General features: G+C 46.4%; 2 protein-coding genes across 4 annotated transcripts in view; one reads left to right on the top strand and one right to left on the bottom strand.

Moving 5' to 3' along the window:
* Nucleotides 1–8675: 8675 nt before the first annotated feature.
* On the bottom strand, nt 8676–21702 carry MAIP1 (matrix AAA peptidase interacting protein 1). Of its 3 annotated transcripts, none has more exons than XM_073306326.2 (5): nt 20567–21685; nt 14693–14764; nt 12619–12745; nt 10819–10969; nt 8676–8952 (listed from the first exon to the last, which is right to left on the bottom strand). In XM_073306326.2, exons 1-5 carry the CDS (start codon nt 20897–20899, stop codon nt 8874–8876), a joined length of 762 nt encoding a protein of 253 aa, XP_073162427.1. In that variant the 5' UTR covers nt 20900–21685; the 3' UTR covers nt 8676–8873. The 3 variants fall into 3 exon arrangements, with proteins under 3 accessions (XP_073162427.1, XP_073162426.1, XP_073162428.1); XM_073306325.2 differs by lacking the exon at nt 8676–8952 and adding an exon at nt 8959–9177 and having other exon boundaries at nt 20567–21698; XM_073306327.2 differs by lacking the exons at nt 8676–8952; nt 14693–14764 and adding an exon at nt 8959–9177 and having other exon boundaries at nt 20567–21702.
* The window catches only part of TYW5 (tRNA-yW synthesizing protein 5), a 19194-nt gene continuing 15439 nt past the window's right edge, over nt 20473–24227 (top strand). The window contains exon 1 of the mRNA XM_073306324.2: nt 20473–21297. Coding sequence (XP_073162425.1) covers nt 21220–21297 — 78 coding nt within the window. The 5' untranslated portion in view covers nt 20473–21219. The remainder of the gene's footprint in view (nt 21298–24227) is intronic.

The raw sequence follows: 24227 nt of genomic DNA, 5'->3' as shown, positions 1-24227 counted from the left end.
CCCTATAGGACATTGATAACCAACGATACATAACATGGAGTCGACACTGAGTTAACTGAGTCCTCAACTGGAAAGATGATACTCCTCACATTTAGGAAGAGCAATATAGTCACTGTTGTGAATACAAGAACATATGACTTAGAGCAGTGGCTTGTCTGATTTGTCTTGCGTACCCCCTACGTTTCACCTCACTTAAAAACTACTTGCTTACAAAATCAGAAATAAAAATACAAAAGTGTCACAGCACGCTATTACTGAAAAATTGAATACTTTCTCATTTTTACCGTATAATTATAAACTGGAATATAAATATCGTACTTACATTTCAGTGTATAGTATATAGAGCAGTATAAATAAGTCATAGTCTGTATGAAATCTTAGTTTGTACTGACATTGCTAATGCTTTTTATGTAGTCTGTTGTAAAACTAGGCAAATATCTAGATGGTGTTGATGTACCCCATGGAAGACCTCTGCAGATCCCCAGGGATACGTGTACCCCTAGCTGAGAACCACTGACTTAAGGTATCTGTACACCACAGACAAGCTTGAGTTAATGCATTAAAAAAATAACACTGTGGATTCTGCAGCTTGGGCTCTCAAGTCCACCTGACCTCTAGGCTTGAAAGCCCAGACTGCAGTGTCCAAACTGCTGTTTTTAGCATTCTATCTCGCTAGTGCAAATCTATCTACCTGGGCTGGGAAGCTCACTCCCAGCTTCAGCGTAGCCATACCCGGAGTGCTGATCACTGGAGAGCAACATACAGGAGACTTGAAAATTGTGACCTATATATAACCTGAAGTGAAGACAGGATGAACCTGGAACCAGCCTTGAAGACAGAGTGGGGAAACTTAGACAGAGCCCCCAAATGATCAGGGCCATGTGAAAAAAAACCCACAGTATTTCAAATGGAAGCATAAACCAGGGCCTGCCACTATTACTGTTAGAAATTAAGACTTTTGAATTAATCTACTTTTACAATTGATCTTAAATATTAGGAATTTTTGTCACTTTCATACCATGTGAAAAGGTTATGGGGCATCAGAGGAGCCCAGGACCAAAGCTGGTGAGTATGTAAAGGTTCACTAAAGAGCCAAATCTAGAGAGTTCAGAGACTGTTTAAATAGGGTTGATTTGAAGCCTATACAGTCATAACAATAAATTGGTTCCTCACCAGTCCTACCCAACACTTGCACTACCATGGTACAGTAGCTTTGTGACTGAGGACATCTACTGGCGAATGGGATATGTGCAAATAAACAACTTCTGTGTAGCTAACTTTAATGAGAATTTTTAACAATTTACTGACTCACCCAGTGAAACTGTGCTAAACAGCTGTTTACTGACAAGGGCTTGTGGGTAAGTAGTATAACTGCAGTTTCAGATGAAGAAAAAAAAATAAAACCTCCAAAAATCCCAAGAGGAACAACTACAAATGTCATGGCTATAGAAAACCTATGAACCAAGAAATATATTACCCAGCAGAATAGTAATAGAGTCTTTCACCTCAAGGTCACCAGTTCAAATCTACTTCAGGTGTGTTACCATTGGTCTGCTCTTTGGTACTGTACCCAAAATGAATGTGTGATTGCAGGTTTGCTATTCGTGGACAAAAGGCCACTTTGTGAAGAGTGGCTACCAAAATCTGTAGCCTTGTTTTCAGGGATGTGTGGAAACAGAGACTGAACTGCACATGGTTCAGAGGCCGGAGCATTAATTTTTTCTGTAGTGCTGCAGATATGCAGGTGAATATAAAAACTAGGTCCCTGCCCTAACAGAGTTACCATCTCAAATACAGACAAAAAGACACCAGCCATGGAAGTCGGAGAGAGGGAGGATGAAGGTGAGGAAAAGGTTCCTCCAGTTCAAAACTGAGGAAGTTGGCTGAAGGCATAGGGAATTTAGTGATGCTGACCATTCTGTATTTGTTCTGTAACTACACAGAGAGCTCCCTTGTTTTAGTGTTGCCAGGGCGGCATCTGTTAAGAGCTGTAAATCCAATGGTCACAGGGTTCACTACTCACCATTATGGCGCTTTCTTTTGGGCCATCCGGGATTAGCTCACCACCAGTCTGATGCCCCCTCCTTCATTTTCTCTCCTCATCGTCTCTCTCTCCGGAGTCAAGTTACTCCCTCTTCATGACTTGGTGACCCCAGCCAGGTCACTATAGTCCTCCCCTTCCAGTGTATCAAAGTCCCAGTGGATGAGCATCCCAGGCAATCTTCTGTTCTACTTTCTAATCTGTGCCACTTCCCCAGAGCTGATAGGGGAATCCAGGCCTGCCCACTCCCCCAGGTTCCAGCCCAGGGACCCTATGCCCATCAACCACAGTCTGCATGGTCCCAAATCTTGTTGCTGTTTCCCTGGGCTGCTTCCTATTTCACCTCTATCAGGTGCCTTTGCCACCCTCCCCTCAGAGTCAGGATCCCAGGACTTCTATTCTCCTCCTAATTTCCTCCTTTCCCTCTCTAAGCCCACAGTGTGACCACAGGCCTCTTCTTACTCACTACTTCTTGGTTTTGTAGCAGCTTACCCTGCCTTTTGCCCAGCTAAGTTTCATCCTCAGTTAAAAACTTACCAGCCCTGATTCTTCCCCTGGTGCAGCCCGTCACAGGGTTTATTGGCTCTCTCTCTTTACTTAGGCCCTGTGTAGGCACCCTCATCACACCAGTCTTCAAATAAATTTAGGCTACACATTGATTAGATTTTTAAAATCCCCCCTCCCAAAAAAGGATCACAATTTTTATGGCCTTTTCATTTTGGTGGGAAGCACAGAATAAAGCTGCACAAAGCCATGTGTCTGTCTGTCTGTCTGCCAGGACAAGTATGGGATGCTCTAAGCCATGAGAGGTTACAGTCAAACTCTGTACTTAGATGCTTTATTCGTCAACAATAGGCGTGATAAACCTTTATTTGATTCTTAGAGTAAATTCAGTGCTTGTATAAGGTGTTGGATACTCAGCACTGGAAAAATTACTTCAGTTTATTCATACAACAGGAAGTGACAGCACACTATTCCTTCCATCACCTGTCAATGAGTCTTAACTTTGACAGGACCACCTTCACAGATGGGAAGATAATTTAGCATCAAAAGTTCATTTAGTCCTTGTCCTCTCCACTGAAACTACCTAGTGAAGCCAGGGGTGATGGGATGTTTCATAACATGGACAATTGTCCACTAGGAGCTGACTGAGACCAGCAGCTCATTTCATATAGTCCATGGGCTGAATGGGTGTGGCTGTCTTATGGTGATAACTTTTGATCACTACTGACACAGACTACCTGTCTGAATCCGTGACCTGGAAAGAAAAAGCTTCTATTGTATGTGTTACCCATTCACCACAACATATTGATTAAAAGCATATAAATCTTTTACAAAACATTACATTCTATGACTTTCTAAGGAACATTCTTGTTCAACATATTTCCAAAATGGGGGTGGAGTGGAGGGGGGGGAAGGAAACAAGTGTAATAATAAAAAGGATACATTTCAGTAGCAACTACCTATATACACTAATGTCTATGGATCTTATGATTTAAAAAAAATTATAATCATGTTTTTCACAGACATGGGAGCCTCTAAAAATCCCCCAGGCCATCTAAATAAACAGCAGACCCCCCAAAATAACAAACCTAAAGAGCCCTGCCTTGTTTGCCTCTGGAAGCGCAAATAGTATCATTGTTTCAATATCAAGAAACTATTTGTGTTCCCAATAAGAAAAGCAAACATACACATGCACAAAACAAACCGAACCAAACCCACAAAGTTTAGAAAAACAAAACAGCCATTCAAATATAAGGACTTGCTTTGGTCCTACATTCCTGGCTGCCTGTTGTAATCAAAAGTTGCAAACATTGGAGATCTTGCCTATTCACAACTATCTGTTCAGCAGAGATCAGCTTGCCATGAAAGACAACAGATACCTTTTTCCACCCCTCCACTTAAAACAGAAAAACGGCTCTGCTAAAGTGGGAGCTGGAAATATGCCTCTCAACTGCCCTCCTTTAATTTCTAACCTTACCTTTGTTCAAAACAAATTTAGCATCTCCTCACTTGTGATGTGGAAAGTCACTTACTTCAGGAATAAGGAAAAGAATAATGATGTTACAGAGAGAATGACTGAATCCCACAGCATTTTAAATTCCCTTCTTCAACGTTACTCTACGGCCACACTTTTCTGCCATACATAGTAGATTTTAACAGCAAGGCAGATAACTCTATCCTGGCCAAGATTCAAAACTTGGAGAAAATGGCTTTAATTAAAAAACAAACACCACCACTATTCTATTGTAATGTTCCAAAACACTGCACTAGTGGAGTGGATTTGGGTTTGAGGGAAGTGTAAGATTTGCAGGCAACGTAACCATGATGCAACCTAGCTTCTTGTACTTTTTTAAAATACAGTGTCCTGAGATTCTTCATGTGGTTTAGAAATAGGTTCCTACATGTAAGCAATTAGCTATTTGCATGGATAGTTTCCTATGGATTGGCTGCACATATGCAAGACCAGTAATCCAAGATGTTATACTCCATTAGGTCAGCAAGTCTGCCTCTCTAATTTCTTCAGGAGTCCTTGACTTGATCAAGGCTTAGGAAGAATTATTACAGGCTTCCAAAGCAAAAATCACTTAAGAATTCTTTAGGCAATTCTTGAGAAAATAAATGAAATCATAGATAATAATGGCTCTGAAGAAGGCATTAGGGTCACCCGACACCATTCACCCAGTTACATGACACAAATGTGAACTTTCTTTTGTTAACAGGTCACTCAAGTAAATGGAGCAGATAGACACAATACAGTTTGTGGTTAACGGTCTCCAATTGCTTGTTCAATTGGGGCCTGATCCTATGAGTTGCCATGTGCCCTACATTCCCATTTATTTCCCCTGGACTTGAATGGTCAACAAGCCTTTGCTTATGCAAAGCAAGTCACACAAGTAAAGGGCAGCAGAATACAAATAAAGCCTTACTAATCCAAGATTAACCCTCACTAGGACGGGGGCAGTTATTTCCTGGTAGCAAGTGGGATAGAGTCAACAAAATTCACTCCCAGGATAATGGAATGCATGTGCCCCTTCCTCCATAAACCACAGAGAGTATGTATTGTAATTAACAAAGGACACATGGGATTTGGGAAACCTTTTTGTGGCTTCCCTGCCTTCAGTCCATAAATCTGCCTAGATGAGTTACTGACCCTTTAGAATAGGCGAATCTGGGGGAAAAGGGGCTATATTTTTGAGCAGCCTCCTCTCATCAGCACATGTCTTGTGAGCCAGGGTTAGAACATAAACCCATCTTTCCAACCTAGTTGCACAGGCTCTGCTCGTTGCTTAAACACAGTTTTGTTAATTCTAATTCATAAAGCTTAGTAATTTGAATGCACGTCCCAATTTATTTGCTACAATAAGGGAAAGGACAGATACCAAACCAGATGGGGATTGCACTGTTTTACAGAATTGATTAGGTGACCACAACAGACTCAGTCTCAACCCCTGCTCAGTCTTAACTCTGAAAGCATGAGACTGTAGATATGTAAAACTCCAAGTAGCACCCTTCACTAGGTATTCTTATGCTTTAATTAGAAGTACAGTGTTGTTTCCTCACTCCAAATCAGCAGTTCAGCGAACAAAACAGGGTTTGTTTTACCTTTAATTCTGCCAAAAGATCTGCCTCTTTCCTTTTTGAGCATCTTTGAAGATTTTTCACTGATATGTAAAGTCATAAAACTGGAGGATTCAGCAAAAAAAGTTTGATATCTTATGTCACACTATTGTAGATAAAATCTTTTCTGATCAGCTGCACACAAACAGAAGGCCAGGGACTGCTAGAACAGTAGTTCTCAACCGTTCCAAAGTAGTGTACTCATTTCAGGAGTCTGGTTTGTCCTGTGTACCCCAAGTTTCACCGCAGTTAAAAACTACTTGCTTACAAAAGCAGACATAAAAAAAAATACACAAGTGTCACAGCACACTATTATGGAAAAATTGCTTACATCTCATTTTTACAATATAATTATACAATAAATCGATTAGAATATATTGTACTTACATTTCAGTGTGATACTTGAGCCTGTTTTTCACTTGTCAGCCTTGTCTGAAGCCGGAGCTTTGAGTGGCAGGGCTGAAGCCTGAATCTCACCACCCCGAACTCTACATGTAACTTAGCTTCGCAGGGTCCCTTGTGGTATGAGACCCTGGGCAATTACCCTGCTTGCCACCCCGTAATGCCAGCCCTGCACTTGCAACCTCCCTAAACCCATCCCATGACCCCTCTGAGAGTTGCAACCCCAGGGTGCGAAACACTGATCTAGATGAGTTGAGTACCCCTTAGAAGACGCCTGTGTACCCCTGGTTGAGAACCACTGTACTAGACGTCCCTTCCAAAGCACCACTTCTGAAGTTCCACCTCTGTGCAATTCCTCTACAGATTTAATATTCAGGGTCTTGAAGGGTCTCTCAGACATGTTGAAAAATTCACCCCGATATATAGCATTTTCCTAGGGCGCTATGGGTTGAGATTTCCCTACTAACACTATACAATGTGAATGGTCCAAACATGGATTAGACAGATCCAGAGAAGAGACTTAGAGAACCAAGTCCACTCCACTGCAAGGGTAAAACAGTATATTTAGTCCATATATAATGTTTCAAGAAATGGGGCTTTGATCCATTTCTTTGGGAGACCATGGCACAAGCTAATGGTGCCCTCCCAGAACAATTTTTCTGGATATCCAAACATATGCGCCTTTTAATTTCCTCCAGCATAAATGGCTTTTTACCATCCTATCAAATCCTATTCCCTTTGTGATTACAGCCATTACCTACTTGTAGAATGGTAACATTCCAAACTGTTACTTAAATCGCTGTCTGCTATCACTTCAGCTATCTTTCAGCATTGCCTGCCTTTCAGGTTTTGGTAACCCATTGATGATTTTGCTGTGTTACGTATTCTGCCTAGGATTCTGACCTCTCTGGTTGGTTCCTGCATTAAATACACCACATAGAACAGTGACCCTGTCCAAGGGCACATCTGCCTACCTCATTAGTGTGCTGTTTATTCCTTCTGTTAACATTTCACATGAGGATGAGACTGAACAGAAAGATGAACCAGTCTGACAGACATCCAAATTTGATACACTCCATTTACCACATCATTACCCTTTGGCTAAAGGGCCATGAACAGTTTTTAATCTGCCTCAAAGTTTCTCAAACCCAAGTTATAAGAGTTGACTATATATATTTAAATACAGAATCTCAGGTCTTCTCCCGTTAAGACAGGAAGTGCTGTTATCGGTCAACATTATTCAAGAGTTGAGACAACAGGAATTCTCAAGTACAAAATCTGGTGGCTGACAACCAAAGTATTTTGCTCTCATTTAGTCTCCCAGAATGTTAAAACAGTTTGTTGATGAATCCTAACTATGTGTTATTGCCATGAATCCTTTTTATAACCCCAGATTGACTGAGGAAGACATATGTTACAATTGTTGTGATGCTCTAACTCCAACACCTATGACTCACACAGTAAGAATACTTGAAACACAAGGTGGGTGAGGTAATATCTTTTATTGGACCAACTTCTGTTGGTGACAGAGACAAGCTTTCAAGCTTACAGAGCTATAGAGATGAAGAGCTCTGTCTAAGCTTGACAGCTTGTCTCTCTCACCAAGAGAAGTTGGTCCAATAAAGGATATTACCTCAGCCACCTTGTCTTTCTCCTATCCTGGGACAGACATGGCTACAACAACATTGCATACAGTAATAATACTTGGCACTTAACACCTTCAAAATGCTGTATCCTGAGTTAATCCTCAGAACACCTCTTGTGAGGTAGATTAATAGCGCCCCTCCTTTTACAGAGGAAGTCAGATGCTCCTGCCGGGAATTCCTACTGAATTCCATGAAAGTTACAGCTACTTAGAGCAGGGTTGAATTCGGCCCAGAGATATTAAAGGCAGATTATAACCAAGCTACAATGCAAATCTGTGGCAGAGTTGACAGTGAAATTCAAGAGCTTCTGGTTCACAATGCCCAGTGTTTTTAATTATTTTCGTTTTTTTTTATGGCAAGCCTTCCAGTTTGCCAGGGCTTGATTTGACACAGCGCCCCAGCTTCAACTTTAGTTTCATGTTTTGGATTAAGTTTTGTTCCAAATACCCAAATTTGGAACTGTCCAGGTTCTTCAGTCTGAAGGAATTTTGTCACTTCTGTTACTTAATCAGAATACCAAAACAATTTTTCTGTATCACTTTCATAGTAGAATGTTATACGTCTGTGACAGCTTAGACTGGAGTTAAAAATGTACACTTTTTAGAATCTAGTTTTAATTTTCTTGACTTCCAATTCATTAATTCAAGACTGGAATTATGCAAATATATTGCTGTCGTCAAACTAGCTAGGAAGTGTATATAACTGTACCCACCTCCTTCAAACATTCTGTTTTAACTACTGTACATTATATCTTTGGGGAAATACCCATAATAAATTAAGTGGTATTATTCAGAAGGGTTGCCAGTTACAACTGCATCTTTTGTTTTATTCATATTGTATCCTATTAGTACCAAGATTTCTTCTGAGAATGTAACAGATCAATATGTCTGTAACTCTGGCCTGTAACCCAATTACTATGCAAATGTCTCTGATAACTATTACAAATTAAATTTGTATTTCGTAGCTTCAGAGACTCATGGAAAAGGCTTTATTGTTATGCTTTCAGAGAAATATACTGTTTAGGATAAATTCAAAAGTATTTTGGGAATTAAAAAATACAAAATTAATCCTTAAAAGAGATCGTTGTGGGGAGACCAAAAAAGCTGGACACTTGGTATGCCAGAGGATTTATAAGGGTCCATAAAAGTCATTGTACAAGAAATTTATTCTAATAGCTTTGGATGCTCAATCCGTGTAATAGTCCAGTCTGCCTTCACTCCTTGTGTAAATTCCCTTCGGAACCTAGGAAAAGCAGCACAAATAAGTTGTTAAAGCTCACGTAATCCTTTAAAGAGCTCCTAATGCTATTGAGAAAACTTGGCAAAATACTTTCCTTAGTTATTCTGTTATCATTTTCTCTATCTCTTCCCATGTCCTTCGACCTTATGAAAGCCAGGTGTTTTATAAGAGATCATTAGATGCCACCGCTCAGTCCCCATATGGAGAATTGTGACATCAAAGCTATTTCTGCAACAAGAGAGTGATCCAAAGCCGACTGACATCAACGGAAAGGCTTTCCTGACTTCAGTTGGGCTTTGGCTCAGGCCAAGTGAGGAATAAAACAACAACAAGAGCAGAGGAAGTCTTAAGTACCCCATTTTTTTTCATGCTAATACCCTCAAAATTCTAGAAAATGATCTATAGGAAAATTAGTTACTAAATTAAGGGTTTCATTTTTCCATGAGGCATCAGCAAATCAATATGGTGAACTAGGTACTTTTTATCCAGAGATATTTGGTTTAGGCATAAAAAAAAAAAAAATCACGGAATAATAAAGTTAGTAGATCTTTTTAGAGATTAGACCAGATATACCAAAAAAACTAAGCGTAGGATTGAATCCTTCTACACATTTGAATTCTACAGTTGTTTGAAAGAATGTTAACAGCCACCCCAAATTTTAAAAGCTTTCCCCCTTTAATGCTAGAACCTTTGAGCACCTGCATTTCCAAGTTGGTAAGGTTTTTTCATAGGTATTTTATGTGAAGCCTTCAGTTTCTAGTGTGTTAACACAGCATTTGTATGCCTAAATCACACACAGAACAGCAAGGGCAGCAGAAGTGTAATCCATATTATCCTTCAAGTGTGTTCCAATCCTGGCCTGGGCAGAACCATCCCTAGACACCTAGCTTTGATGGGTGATGGGTGCTTTGAAGTCTATCTACCCATTTGTTCCTTGACTTCTGTGGAGGGGCCAGAAAGCGTGCCAATTTCAGATGATTTATTTGGACACCTGGCCACTTGGAACTGAGACAACTCACAAGCTTTCCCCCAAGGAGTCAGGGCCCTCAAAGAAAGCAGACAAGACTCTAAGATATGTGATAAATATGGTCAAGAGATGAACATCGGTGCTCTTCAAGTGGTTTTTATTTGTATTTTCTCTGGACCTGGAGGCTGTGTAGTTTCTCCTCTCTGAGAAAGAGTTTAGAAGAGAGCCAGCCTATCATAACTTAGGCAAAAATATGCCATTTCCCCTCCACTTTTTACAGTTTTGAAGAATATTTTCAATCGTTTTGCCAAGACTGCAAATATTTTTTATCTCTCAGACATTAGCACATTTTATAACCAGTGTTTTATATGCACATTCCTATGAAAATACATCCACTTGACCAGTGAGCACTCAGAGGATTTAGATCAGATCTATGTGAATTATTCAAAACACCAGATGATGTTTGCATTGTTCTAACTTGCTTCAGAAAGCGTTCAGTTAAATCTTTCATCTTCTCAAGCCAACTGCAATGCTGACTCCTTTGCAGGAGGGTGGTGTTACAGCAACAACACAAAGCAGGCTGATTGGCTTGGCAGCACTGTTTGATTTGGTACACAAAACTGGGACTGAGGACTGACATGGGCCTCTTTCCAAAAAGGGGGGGGGATAAGGAGGGATCAGAAAGTTTGCGACATGCTAGTAGATTCATAGAGTGTAGTAGCATTAGTCTGAAGTTAAGAAACAAAGCTGTAATGTGACAACCTTAAGGTGATTTTGTTTTAAAAAACCTCACACCCCAAGAGTTGCTCCCCAGAATAAAAGTTGGGTTGAATGAGGAAACTCTTATGCTGAAGGCCAAGATAAGTACAACCAGAAGGAAAAAAAGAGATAGGGAGACTTACTCATAGTTTGCTGTTAGAAGACGTTTAGTTTCTTTCACAGTTTCATCTCCAAATACAATCTGGAAAACTTTGGTTCCATCTGGAGCCTCATCAGGGAGGTCAGTGCTAGTTAGATACCAGAAGCGCATCAGGATACTAACAAACTTTCTTCCTGTTAGAAAGAAAACTAAGCCATAAGACAACATTCAGGAATTTTGCATATACCTCAGCAGTCTAATATTTTTTACTTGCAAGCCACTAAGCATTTTACTAAAACTCTAAAGAAGCAAGTGGCTACAGCCTAAGAGGAAGCACAAAAGAAGAAAGAAAAGAAAGTGATACTTAAAGTAATTCACCCTAAAGCCATCTTCATAAGGTTTGGCAGGAGTAAAAACAAAACATCATACTTTCTATAGAGAGGTGTGTAAGTAGCAGGAGTTATTCCTGTCACTATATATGATCACATTATATGGAAGGCTGGCATATTCCATATTATAGAATGACCATTATTGTGACTGAAAAGATACTTAGGGTGACAGGGAATGAGATGTGGAGAAGTAGGATTATTAAAACAATAGAATAAGAGAAGTTCAACGTATTAGATAGCCTGAAATAAAGAGGTATGGATGGATGAGACCAAGGTTAGGTTCAGAAAAAGAAGCATCTCAGCTGTATTTTGTAATGAGCCAAGCACACATTGTTGGCATTTAACAAAATAAAGCAGACAGTTGCTCGTTTAAAAAATAATATAATAGTATTATCTATCTCTCTATATCTATCAAGGTGTCCTGGAGCCATGTGGAGAAACTGTCACACAGTGTGGTATGAGATTATTCCCACTCCACTTCTCTATCCTAAATATGCTCAGCCAGCATGGGGGGAAATTATGCCTATGCTGCTGCTCCAGCATACAGCACTTAGCGGTACAATAGGAAAGCAGTAAAGAGTGACTCAGACCATGTCCATTTCATGCTGCAGCTGCTGCATCCACACCACCACCACAGAAGCAAACTTTCACGAGGCAATAGGTAGGAATGGAACAGACAGGACGGGAGACAGACAATGAAGGGGAATGAATTACAAAGTCAGTTGCAACATGAAGACTGAAAAATTCAGGAGGTTTTGCAGATAAACTTTAAAAATTGGTCTTCAATTTGATCCCTCATTTTCCATGCCAGCAGGAGTTTGGAGCACTGCAGAGGCAGTGCTCAGCCCACATGGGAAAAGACAGACCGTACGTCACCTTTCTGGCTCGGGCTGACAGAAGCAGCAGCACTAACAAGCGCCAAAGAAAGTCATATCCAGCCATCCTCCATCAGAAGAATGTCTGCCACAAGGCAAGATTTTTGGCAGGAGGATAGGGTGGGGAGAAGAGGGGGAATAAAAGAAAGGAGAGAGACCAGAAGAAGAAAAGAATCTATAAGAGAAGGGGCAGGAGTACACACGTTGGGAGTCATTATGTTTTTATAGCACATACAACACTTTAAGGCCTAGCACTCTGCATACAGTAACCTGTGAGGGGACTTTTTTTTTCCCCTGAGAAGTGAGTAGGGAGAAATGAATGGAAAGTGTATAAAATCCCTGTGAAGGAGAATAAGAAAAATTTGAACAGGCATCAAGGTGGTATAATGACTCATACTACTAATGATAGTTTATAGTGAGATAAAATAAGTACATAAAGAGAGATCTTTAAACGTTACTTCTAGGAATGAGAAATAGGACTCATTAACACCTTTGTAATTAGAAAAGCTGTAAAAAGCAAAACCATGACAACAGGTTCGCTATCTATGCTAGGTGAATGTTTTAGAATTCTATACATACCACTGTCATCGTAGTAAATACCAACATCTCCTGGTGTTGTATACATTATTTCATCCATGTCAGCAGCCAGGGCATTCCTGTGGTTTTCAGACAATGAAGAAAGCTTCTCCTCCAACACCTGAAGTACCTGAATTTAGAGAAATTGTAGCTACAGTTCACTAGATAATTGAAACCACTGATCTTGTAAACTCCATAATAATCCAGTATTAACCAGTATTACCCCAATACATATACTGAAGTATTTCTAATCCACATCGCTGTAAGATAGTCTATTAAAACAGAAATATTGTTCAGCCAAAATATATCTATCTATCTCCCATAGTATTTCCTTCTGTCTGAAGAATGGTTAAATGTAAAAAGTTACATCAACGCAACATTTAAATCCACAAGAGTCAGGACATGAAAAAGAATTAAAATACTCACAGTAACTTTAACATAAATGTATCCTGTGCAATGTGTGTTATCACTCAAACTAATTAAGACAGAATATCCAAATTCTACACAAAAAGCTACATCTGAAGAACATTAACATTGCAAAGTCAGAAAGCATCAGTTAAGGTTTTCCTCAAAACCTAAACTCTGCTCCCCCCCTTCCATTTAAACTTCTCTCTGCTTCCTCTTATCTATATTTAAGTTTTGTACTACACATCACTGTGGTATGCGAGTGTCCTTATCCTTTTATACATTACAATTGTCTCTATAATTCTATATTAATTGCACTGGACCGTTGCCTCATTCAGTGCACAGGTCAGACAGGACAGTGGAACTTTGCCTTTTTTCTCTACACACCATCCTCCAAATTTGTTCACACTGCGATAGTGGCAAATTGAATTTGTCTTAAAACAAGTCCTGGATACACAGAGCCCAGGCCCCGTTCACAATTTTCCACACCACATTCACTGAGCACCATCCAACCTGCAAAAGATTATCATGATGTTCACCAACCCAGGCATCAACAACAAGAAGTCTACTAGCTGGCCCTAACTGCAATCATTGTTTCACATTTTCAGTCTGTGCCACCTTGGGTCACACATGGCTCCTAATAATTGCTTCCCTTTCTCCTCCTTTGTGGGGTGGCTCCCCATTTCTTCCCCCTCCTCTGATTGTGAGTGTCTTCCTTTTAGTACTGGTAGAGCTTCTATGAACACCTGCTGAACCCATGGAGTTTGGGGTGGGAGGAGGAAGGGAAGATGCTCTCTTTAAAGAGCTCACTAGGAACAAGCTCACATTTCACTGCTACCTCTACTCAGAAGCAGGAGGCAAGATGGTCCATTGGCACTACACCACAGTGGTATTAGAGTTCTCTTTCCATAGGCACGAGAGGCACCAGGCAGCCCAAGCTACTGGCATACAGTAACACAAACATACACCTGAAGCAGCTCCTCCATGAGACTCTTCTGGATCTGACACCCCTCTCCAGAGGTGACCACGAAAACAGTCCCAGTGGTTCAAAATTCACACTGACAACTAACACTGGTCAATTTGGCTATATCCTTGAGGCCATGATGCAAGATCGAGGTCTCCAGTTTAGGACTAGGTAGCTAAGTGGCAGTGTGACCTACATGGGATGGGAACCAGTTAAGACTGGGGGATGCACAAGAAATGAATTATCCATTGAGCAGGTCTATGTTGCTCACCTAAAGTTTTGGCACCAGTGAATGGTACTGGTAGTCACAGTAGGAACTTCTACTCACTTGCCCCATGTGAATAGAAGTTTGCAAGTCTGCCCCTGTTATCCACCCTCTTCTGCAATGACTATATTTTTTAATCCTTTTTTGATGACTCACCGGACTCTTCTGGCAGCTGCTCCATTGTCCTAATGGTAAAAGCAATTGGACAATTTTCCTTAATACAGTAACTGATCATGCCCTTACAGATAAGCTTGTCTGTCCTCCGACTAACATTCTCCTGATCTTTATTGAGAAGTTCTTCCCCAGTTGGTACTATTTGTGTTTATTAACAAGCTAAACTTCACTTTAGATGACTGAGAACCCATTGGCAGATTAAAGGGTGAGACAGAGAAATATTTTTCATTCTGTGTTGGAGATTTTAAAAAAGAAAAAATACTCTTTACCTCTTTTGATACAAATTCCTCCATCTGATCAAGTTTACACTGAGAAAGCAGCTTTGAAACAAGAGCAAAGGCCTACAAAACATAAAAATACATGAGCAAACATTCCACTAACTCCAGGTCAGCTCATTTTCCAGTAATCAGAGAATCAGACATTAGATATAGAAAAAGACTCATTAGATCATCTAGTTCCATCACATTGGTAGGGCAGGATTGTTGCCTCCAGTATATTTTCTAGTGTCTGCTTCCATCTAGTTTTAGGGAATCCATCTACTGGGACCATGGCCACTTTGCTTACAAAATTACTCCAGACCAAAATAGATTTTTTTCCTGATGTTTACCTTACGCTTTCCCCATTCTTAGTCTTTATCCCCTTGTACCACCCTGTACAATCTCTCTCCATTCTACAATGTGACAGCTTACATGTACATGAAAGGTGTGAATGCTTTCTCAGTATTCACACCACTCATGAGTATCGACCTTTTACACATCAACAAAGGCATAGTATAATTGCCCTCCCATAAAGTTAGACTAGTTTCTACTGTCCTTCCCTAGAAGCAGCTGGAAATGGCCTTCTCCACACTATCTTTCTATTGTGACTGTGGAAAAGCTATGCTGAAGTAGCAAGTTTTATTCTTTGCTCTGAAAACAGCAAAGTCTGAGTGTTCTCACTTCCTCCAGAAAAGTGGCAAAGCCTTGGGCCGTCTGCCAAGAAAACCATCTCCCCATCTCATACATGACAGCTTCACTTTTCCTACAAAACATAACTGTCAATGGAGATCTATATCTTGGGTCCATTCCACAGGCCTTAAAGCTGAGACTTGAATATGACCTGTATTCTATCGGAAAGCCAGTACGGTGAGCAGCGGACCAGGGTGATGTGCTGTTGCTGATTTTTTTTCGCTGTGGAAACATGGTGCTGCATTCTGGACCAACTGAGGCCAGTCAGTGAGCTGCTAATACAGGGAAATGCAGTAGTCAAGTCTTCAGGTCACAAGGGCACGAATCACTGTGGACAAATCATTCTGCAGCAGTATGGGGTACATGCAGAAAAAAGCACTTTTAGCAGCCATTGCTATCCAAGTATCCAGCAGCAAGTAGTTCAGTAGAAAAGAGTGGCTATGAACCAGCTTGAGTACTTGAGAGCAGGCTCAATCAAAACAGTGATGCTACAGTGGTAGTTAAATCTTTACGATGACATATCCATCTTCCTTGGGTTCAACTTCAGCCAACTGTTTTTCATCCACATGCTGATCTCAGCTAGACAACCAGAAAGCTGAGAGATGGTTCAGTTGGCATTGGAAGTAAATGAGATATGGGGTCATCTGTGTGCTTGTGGAACTTGAGTCATCACACAGTGGCTTCATGCAGATGTTAAGTAGGATGAGGAAAGAACAGAGTTCTGTGGAACTGCACAACCGAGTACTCTGATGGCAGAGGAACATTCGTCCAGCACTACTCAGGGTGCAGCCTGAAAGGAAGGATTGGAGCCATCTCAGTGCTTTCCTTTTTACTGTTTCTATATCTTTAAAGTGGGAGAGAAGTGTGTGATCAACAGAGCTGGATTAAGACAATCTGACGTCCTAGGTAAACCCCACATGGCCCTGCCTCTGCTTGAGGGGTCGTCACAGTCTCCCACCCAACACAGACACAAGGTATCTGTGGGGGGCCACTACCTCTCCTGTTTGGAGGAATGAAGCCTCCCCTGAAACTACCTATGCCAATGGTTTTCAAAGTGCGGGTCACGACCCACTATGGGGTCGTGGAATGTAAGGCACTGGGTCATGGTGGCTCTGGTCAGCATCGTCAACCAGGCCATTAAAAGTCCCGTTGGTGGTTCTGCCTGGCTAAGGCAGGCTAGTCCCTACTTGTCCTGGCTTCTCGCTGCACCCCAGAAGTGGTCAGCAGCAGGTCTGGCTCCTAGGCAGGGGGGCCACGGTGCTCCAAGCACTGCCCCTGCCCCAAACACTGGCTCCACACTCCCATTTGCCAAGAACCGGCCAATGGGAGCTGGAGGGGGAGCGGTGCTTGTGGGCAAGAGCCGCACAGAGCCGCTTGTGTACCTCCGCCTAGGAGCTGGACCTTTTCTGGGGCGCAGCATGGTCCGCGGTGCCAGGAGAGGCAGGAAGCCTGCTTTAGCACCCCTGCTGCACAGCTGACTGGGAGCCACCCGAGGTAGTCCCACGCCCCAATCCCCTGCACACCCCCCAAACCCAGAGCCCCCTCCTACACTCCAAATTCCTCATCCCCAGCCCAGAGTCCTGACCCTCTCCCACACCCCCAACCCTCTACCCCAGCCCAGAGCCCCCTCCCACACCCCAAACCCTTCATCCCTAGCTCTGTTGGGTCGTGGGCATCAACAATTTTCGTCAACTGGGTTGCCAGAAAAAAAGTTTGAAAACCACTGACCTATGCCATACCAGAAGGAGGAGTAGTCAGCCACCACCTACCTAAATGGATGGAGGGATGTGTGGGGAGCTCCTCCCGACACCACCCAAACAGAGCCATAAGAAGGAGGCAGAAGCAAAGGCTACCCCTATCTAAGTCTTCTGCTGAGGTGCCGTCATGGGGGGGGGGGGGGGGGTGTCTCAGAGAAGCAAGTTGCAGAGTTAGCATAATGAGAAAGTGGGCACATGACATTCACAGAGCTATTGTTGCAGGCTGTCGGCAGACAGCAGTTAAATTTAGGCCCCATGTTTTCAAGGTTTTCTTCACAATCATAAAAAATAGAAAAAAGATTAAAAAAATTAAGTGTGAAAACTGAGATTCTATCATCATGCAATTCCAGGATCTGGAACAATACGGATGTGACTATGCCTTAAATCCAGCCTCAGTGATCAATGGTACCAAGTACCAGGAGAGATCCAAAATGATATATAATTCCCATTCTCTCAGTCATTTTAGCTAAACTAGTTTCTGTTGCTCTGCTCTGAGCACCCTCCATTTTATCAGTACCGTTCCAGTAATGTGGCACCTAGAACTAGGGTTTCCAATTTTGGTTGGACATATTCCTGGAGGTTTCATTTTATGACATAATATTTAATTAAAGATTAATCTTCAGTTCCCAGAGACAATCCTGGAGGGCTGGCAACCCTACCCAGAACTTGAAAGCAACATTCAAAGTGCTGCTGCAATAAGAATCATACTGAATGGCCTCCTTGCCTCCCTGCTCTGCGACTGGATGCCTCTGCAGCCTGAAATTTGTCTTTTCCGTTGCCAAATTACACTGGAGCCTACTATGGCGTGCTGCATTTATGCCTAATACTGCATCACTCTCACAGATGTTTTGCAACTGTTTTAATCACTTACAATACACAGAAAAGCCTGTCAAATTTTGACTCCTCCTTTAAGGGGATAAACCACAATTTATATGGTGTCACTGTCACAGCAATAATATCCCTCCCACAGGGGTCTCACTACTGGGACAATATGAACACACAGTCCATCCCAGTTGAACAAAATATCTGTCCCCAGAGCCAATGGGCAGCAGTATTTAGCGGAGAAAGGAGGAAAGAGAGAGCTCAGCAGGAAGAGAAGAAGCAGAGGGGAGTAGGTAGGAAGCAGTGAGGAATAAGGTCCAGGGTGGCCAGGTATGCCAAGGGGAAGAGTGGGGGTGGGCCCCATAATGGAGGTGACAGGAAGGAGGTAAGGGGTTTTACTGCATACACAGTGTGTAGGGGGAAGGGCTCCTTGCATGATCGCACACAGGTCAAGGCAGTGAACAGGCCTCCCCGCCTACATAACTGGGGCACACGGGGAGTCCCAGGCAAGGGTAAGGGGGGGATAACGGACCACCCTCCTACAGAGCCCCCCACACACAGACGCGGGGGCGGGAGGGGGGGGGGTAACGGCCCCCACACACAGACGCGGGGGCGGGAGGGGGGGGGGGTAACGGCCCCCACACACAGACGCGGGGGCGGGAGGGGGGGGGGTAACGGCCCCCACACACAGACGCGGGGGCGGGAGGGGGGGGGGTAACGGCCCCCACACACAGACGCGGGGGCGGGAGGGGGGGGGGGTAACGGCCCCCACACACAGACGCGGGGGCGGGAGGGGGGGGGGGTAACGGCCCCCACACACAGACGCGGGGGCGGGAGGGGGGGGGGTAACGGCCCCCACACACAGACGCGGGGGCGGGAGGGGGGGGGGGTAACGGCCCCCACACACAGACGCGGGGGCGGGAGGGGGGGGGGTAACGGCCCCCACACACAGACGCGGGGGCGGGAGGGGGGGGGGTAACGGCCCCCACACACAGACGCGGGGGCGGGAGGGGGGGGGGGTAACGGCCCCCACACACAGACGCGGGGGCGGGAGGGGGGGGGGTAACGGCCCCCACACACAGACGCGGGGGCGGGAGGGGGGGGGGTAACGGCCCCCACACACAGACGCGGGGGCGGGAGGGGGGGGGGGTAACGGCCCCCACACACAGACGCGGGGGCGGGAGGGGGGGGGGGTAACGGCCCCCACACACAGACGCGGGGGCGGGAGGGGGGGGGTAACGGCCCCCACACACAGACGCGGGGGCGGGAGGGGGGGGGGGTAACGGCCCCCACACACAGACGCGGGGGCGGGAGGGGGGGGGGGTAACGGCCCCCACACACAGACGCGGGGGCGGGAGGGGGGGGGGTAACGGCCCCCACACACAGACGCGGGGGCGGGAGGGGGGGGGGGTAACGGCCCCCACACACAGACGCGGGGGCGGGAGGGGGGGGGGGTAACGGCCCCCACACACAGACGCGGGGGCGGGAGGGGGGGGGGTAACGGCCCCCACACACAGACGCGGGGGCGGGAGGGGGGGGGGTAACGGCCCCCACACACAGACGCGGGGGCGGGAGGGGGGGGGGTAACGGCCCCCACACACAGACGCGGGGGCGGGAGGGGGGGGGGTAACGGCCCCCACACACAGACGCGGGGGCGGGAGGGGGGGGGGTAACGGCCCCCACACACAGACGCGGGGGCGGGAGGGGGGGGGGTAACGGCCCCCACACACAGACGCGGGGGCGGGAGGGGGGGGGGTAACGGCCCCCACACACAGACGCGGGGGCGGGAGGGGGGGGGGGTAACGGCCCCCACACACAGACGCGGGGGCGGGAGGGGGGGGGGGTAACGGCCCCCACACACAGACGCGGGGGCGGGAGGGGGGGGGGTAACGGCCCCCACACACAGACGCGGGGGCGGGAGGGGGGGGGGTAACGGCCCCCACACACAGACGCGGGGGCGGGAGGGGGGGGGGGTAACGGCCCCCACACACAGACGCGGGGGCGGGAGGGGGGGGGGTAACGGCCCCCACACACAGACGCGGGGGCGGGAGGGGGGGGGGTAACGGCCCCCACACACAGACGCGGGGGCGGGAGGGGGGGGGGGTAACGGCCCCCACACACAGACGCGGGGGCGGGAGGGGGGGGGGGTAACGGCCCCCACACACAGACGCGGGGGCGGGAGGGGGGGGGGGTAACGGCCCCCACACACAGACGCGGGGGCGGGAGGGGGGGGGGTAACGGCCCCCACACACAGACGCGGGGGCGGGAGGGGGGGGGGGTAACGGCCCCCACACACAGACGCGGGGGCGGGAGGGGGGGGGGGTAACGGCCCCCACACACAGACGCGGGGGCGGGAGGGGGGGGGTAACGGCCCCCACACACAGACGCGGGGGCGGGAGGGGGGGGGTAACGGCCCCCACACACAGACGCGGGGGCGGGAGGGGGGGGTAACGGCCCCCACACACAGACGCGGGGGCGGGAGGGGGGGGTAACGGCCCCCACACACAGACGCGGGGGCGGGAGGGGGGGTAACGGCCCCCACACACAGCGGCAGGGGCGGGGGGGGGTAACGGCCCCCCCGACACATTGGTTGGAGACGCGGCGGCCCCGCAGTCACCTGCTTGGCCCCCTGGGTGAACTCCTCGACGCTGAACTCCTGGTCGAAGTAGGCCCGGATGAGGAAGCAGTAGAGTCTGGTGCGGACCCAGATGAAGGGGTTGGGGATCCCCACCACCACCACGCTCCGGCCGCCGCCCGCCCCCGGCGGTCCCCGCCGCCGGCTCGGCTCGCCGCTGGCGCAGAAGCGCGCGGGGGGCCGGGCGCCGGTCAGGGCAGCCGGGCCCCGCGGCTCCAGCTCGGCCCGGCCGGGTCTGGCAGTCGCCGCCAGGAGGTGAGCGGAGAAGGCGCGGACCGGCCCAGGGCAGCGCCGGAGCCTGCCGGGCAGCGCCATCTTAGCGAGCCGCCCCGCCCCGCGCCGCGCCGCGCCGCCCCGCTTGGTGCGCGGGGAAAGGGGCCTGCCTGGGAAACGGGCCAGATCAAGCCGGGCGCCCCGCGTGCTCCGGCCCTCCCGGAAGGACCGCTCCCAGGCGGGAGGCAGGCCCCGAGCGCCCCTTGCTGGCGAGACCCCTCGGAGGATCGGGTCCCAGCCCGGGGGCAAACGGAGCTTCCCTCCCCCTGGAGACTTGGCGGCCGGAGCAGCGGGGCGGGCGAGCCCTTGTTTCCCGGGGGAGCGTGTGACTGAGGCGCAGCCGGCCGGGGTGGGCAGCCGCCATGGCGCAGCCGGCGGGCCCCGTGGCCCGGCTCAGCGGGATCAGCAGGGAGCGCTTTCGGCAGGACATTTACCCGCTGGTGAGGCCCGGGGTATGCTCGGGGCGGGACCCTGCCTGGCCCGCGCCCCTGGGTGCCGGAGGCCCCCTACTCGGGGCGGGCGCTGCACCCGGCCTGCGGCAGCTCCCTCGCAGCGGCCTGACTTCCCGCTCCGCGCTGGAGATTGCGGGGCTGCCCAGGTGCTGGGGTCCCCTCAGATCCGGGGGCGGGGGCTGCACCTCCTCCCTCCCGGCAGCTCGCCTCTCCTGCCCCGGTATGTCACACTGTTCAGTGCCCTGCGCCTCCCCTCAGACCCTGGCCGCTGCCGGCCCTTCGCAGTCCCCGCTGCTGGTCTCGGCAGCCCCAGCAGTTTATCCACTTGAAACACTCTGTAAAACCGACCCTGTGCTGCCCCCGACACCCTCCCGAGAGCGAGAGAGACCAGAGCAGACCCCCAGTTCTCTTCACTGAGACCAAAATAAGCGTGAGAGATTTAGCAGGTCTGAGGAAATCCAAGATTGACGTTGGACCCCTTTATCCTTCCTCCTTTACTTTAGAGCCTCTTCCTGTCCCCTTTACAGCAGATGTCTGTCTCTTTTGACAGGTTTCAGAGTAACAGCCGTGTTAGTCTGTATTCGCAAAAAGAAAAGGAGGACTTGTGGCACCTTAGAGACTAACCAATTTAGAGCTGTAGCTCACGAAAGCTTATGCTCTAATAAATTGGTTAGTCTCTAAGGTGCCAAAAGTCCTCCTTTTCTTTTTGTCTCTTTTGACAAAATACATAATTTTTTGATCCGAGATTTTTGGAACTTGAAGAATATTGAAGCCCAGACCTTAACACCTGTTGTTTCTGGGTTTACTGTTTTAACACAGTTGGACCCCAGAGAGAGAAAGAAAACAACAAATAGGACAAAAATCTAAAAATAACAGAAGTTTTAACAACTGAAAGGAAGAGTGTACAAGTTGCCTTTCTAAATGATTCTTTAAAAAGAATGTAAACCAGAATGTCACTTTTATGTAATGCCTATTTTTATAATTAAACAAAATAATGAAGATGCATCAGAGACTGTGAAGTGTGTTACTTGTGTGGTATGTCCGTTTCTAAAAAGGGTTGTGATATTTTACAGATTCACTTACTGAATGGTATCCATTTGACAAAAAAATGGCTTGTGTTTCTAAACAGAGATGTTGTGGTGAGAATAGATGGGAAAAGAAGGAGAAGCTGCAGCATAATTAGAAAAAAGGGACATACTAAGTATTTTTGTTGATATTATTTAACAGTGATGTGCCTGTTCATATAAAATGTTTTCCTGGTAGTGGGATAAGTGAAAAATACTGGTGAGGGACAGGTCCCATTATATGAAGTTGCTGGCATAGATCTGGAGGAACTGGAACAACAGTCCATCACCTGGCCTGGCACAAGAAGACTGGGGAGTCTCCCTCACTAGGCTAAAGAGGCTAAAGCACTGATCCCACAATGAGCTCCATGCATACAGATTCTGCACAAAGCTCTGTTGTCTTCTTTGGATGCTCAGTGGGGGCACAGGGCTTTGTGCACATAGAGCTCAATGCAGGATCAGGACCAAGCTGGAGTATGATATGGAGTAATGTCTTTTTTTAACCTATCCTCATAACAATTCCAGTTTGCTTATATAATGGTTGTCATCCTAAAAGTACACTGCTCACTTTTCTGCCAGCTGGAATGTGATGCAGTGATGAGCTCAGTCCTGGATGCCTATGTGTCAACTCCTACTGACACAAGTGGGATTCTAATTAGTTAAAATTGGGGTATAGTTTGTGTTTGTTTGTTGTTATAGCTACTGATGCAAGCCTGTCTGTTACTCCCTTGGAGTTTGGCTTGAAAATAAAAGGGGATAATTAACCTCATGTGTTCATCCATCAAGCATGTTACATTAAAACCAGAAACTCATGAGGGCCATGAGCCAGCTCCACTCTGCTTGATCTAAAAAGGTATTACAGAACTGAGTTTGTAAAGACTGCATATGTAAACAAACTTCCCCAAACCCACTATTTATAAATAGATTCAGCAAATGAGAGGAAACAGTTTGAGACAATTTGTACTAATCTGGTGGTTTGGTTCCTTAGGACTTTACTGTAACTCCACCGGTCTGGTCTTTTGTGTCTTTGCAGAGAGGCTCAGTGGAGTGAGCATTGGGCTGGGAGCAAGAAATTGCTGCTTTCTAATTTTATTCTGTCCCTGACATACCTCTGTGTCCCAAACCCCTAATCTCTCCCTTGTTCAGTTTCCCTGACAGTAAAAGGTGATGATGATAACTTTTATCTCATAGGATTAGTTAAAGATTAGTTAAAGTTTGGGCAGTGCTTTGAAAATATACAATGTTGCGTGAGTGTGAAGTGTTCTTGTAATTGTCACTGACCCCTTTCTCTGAAAGGTCCTGATCCAAAACCAACTGAAATAAACAAGTCTTTCCATTGTTTTTAATGGACATTAGATCGTTGTTTGTGCTCTGCCAGCATAAAGAGGACTTAGCATGAGTGGAAACATCTCCTTGCATAGAGGGCATCCATGGCCAGTGTTAGAACTGGTGTAATATTGCCCCTTGTCCCAATATCTGGGTCAAGGATGTGGACTGGGGGCATAGCCAAAGTGCACTTCCCTACAGCTGTGCTCTACTAAGCCTTTTGAAGAAGAGCTGAAGTTATATCAGGGCCTTGCCAAATCCTTCCATGGCTCCAGAATATGGTGAATGCCAATGTTGTTTAAAGAACCTTTTCTCACACTCCATTCCTGCCACAAGTAAAGGAGTATAATAACTGAGAATAAGGCCCATGATTTCCTGGATTTTGTTTTCACACTCAGTGCACAAACTCATGGAGCCTTCTGGCTAATGTGCAACAGGTGTACCTATTCAATTGATTTGTTCTTGTACTGTACTTGACAAATTAGTCCTGAATTTTTTTGTTGGATTCTATTACCAATTCAGTGACAA

Source organism: Lepidochelys kempii, chromosome 11 (genome assembly GCF_965140285.1).
Source record: "Lepidochelys kempii isolate rLepKem1 chromosome 11, rLepKem1.hap1, whole genome shotgun sequence".
NCBI classification, from domain to species: Eukaryota; Metazoa; Chordata; order Testudines; family Cheloniidae; genus Lepidochelys; species Lepidochelys kempii.
The sequence above is the reverse complement of the archived record's forward strand: the minus strand, read 5'-3'. Positions and strand labels throughout refer to the sequence as shown.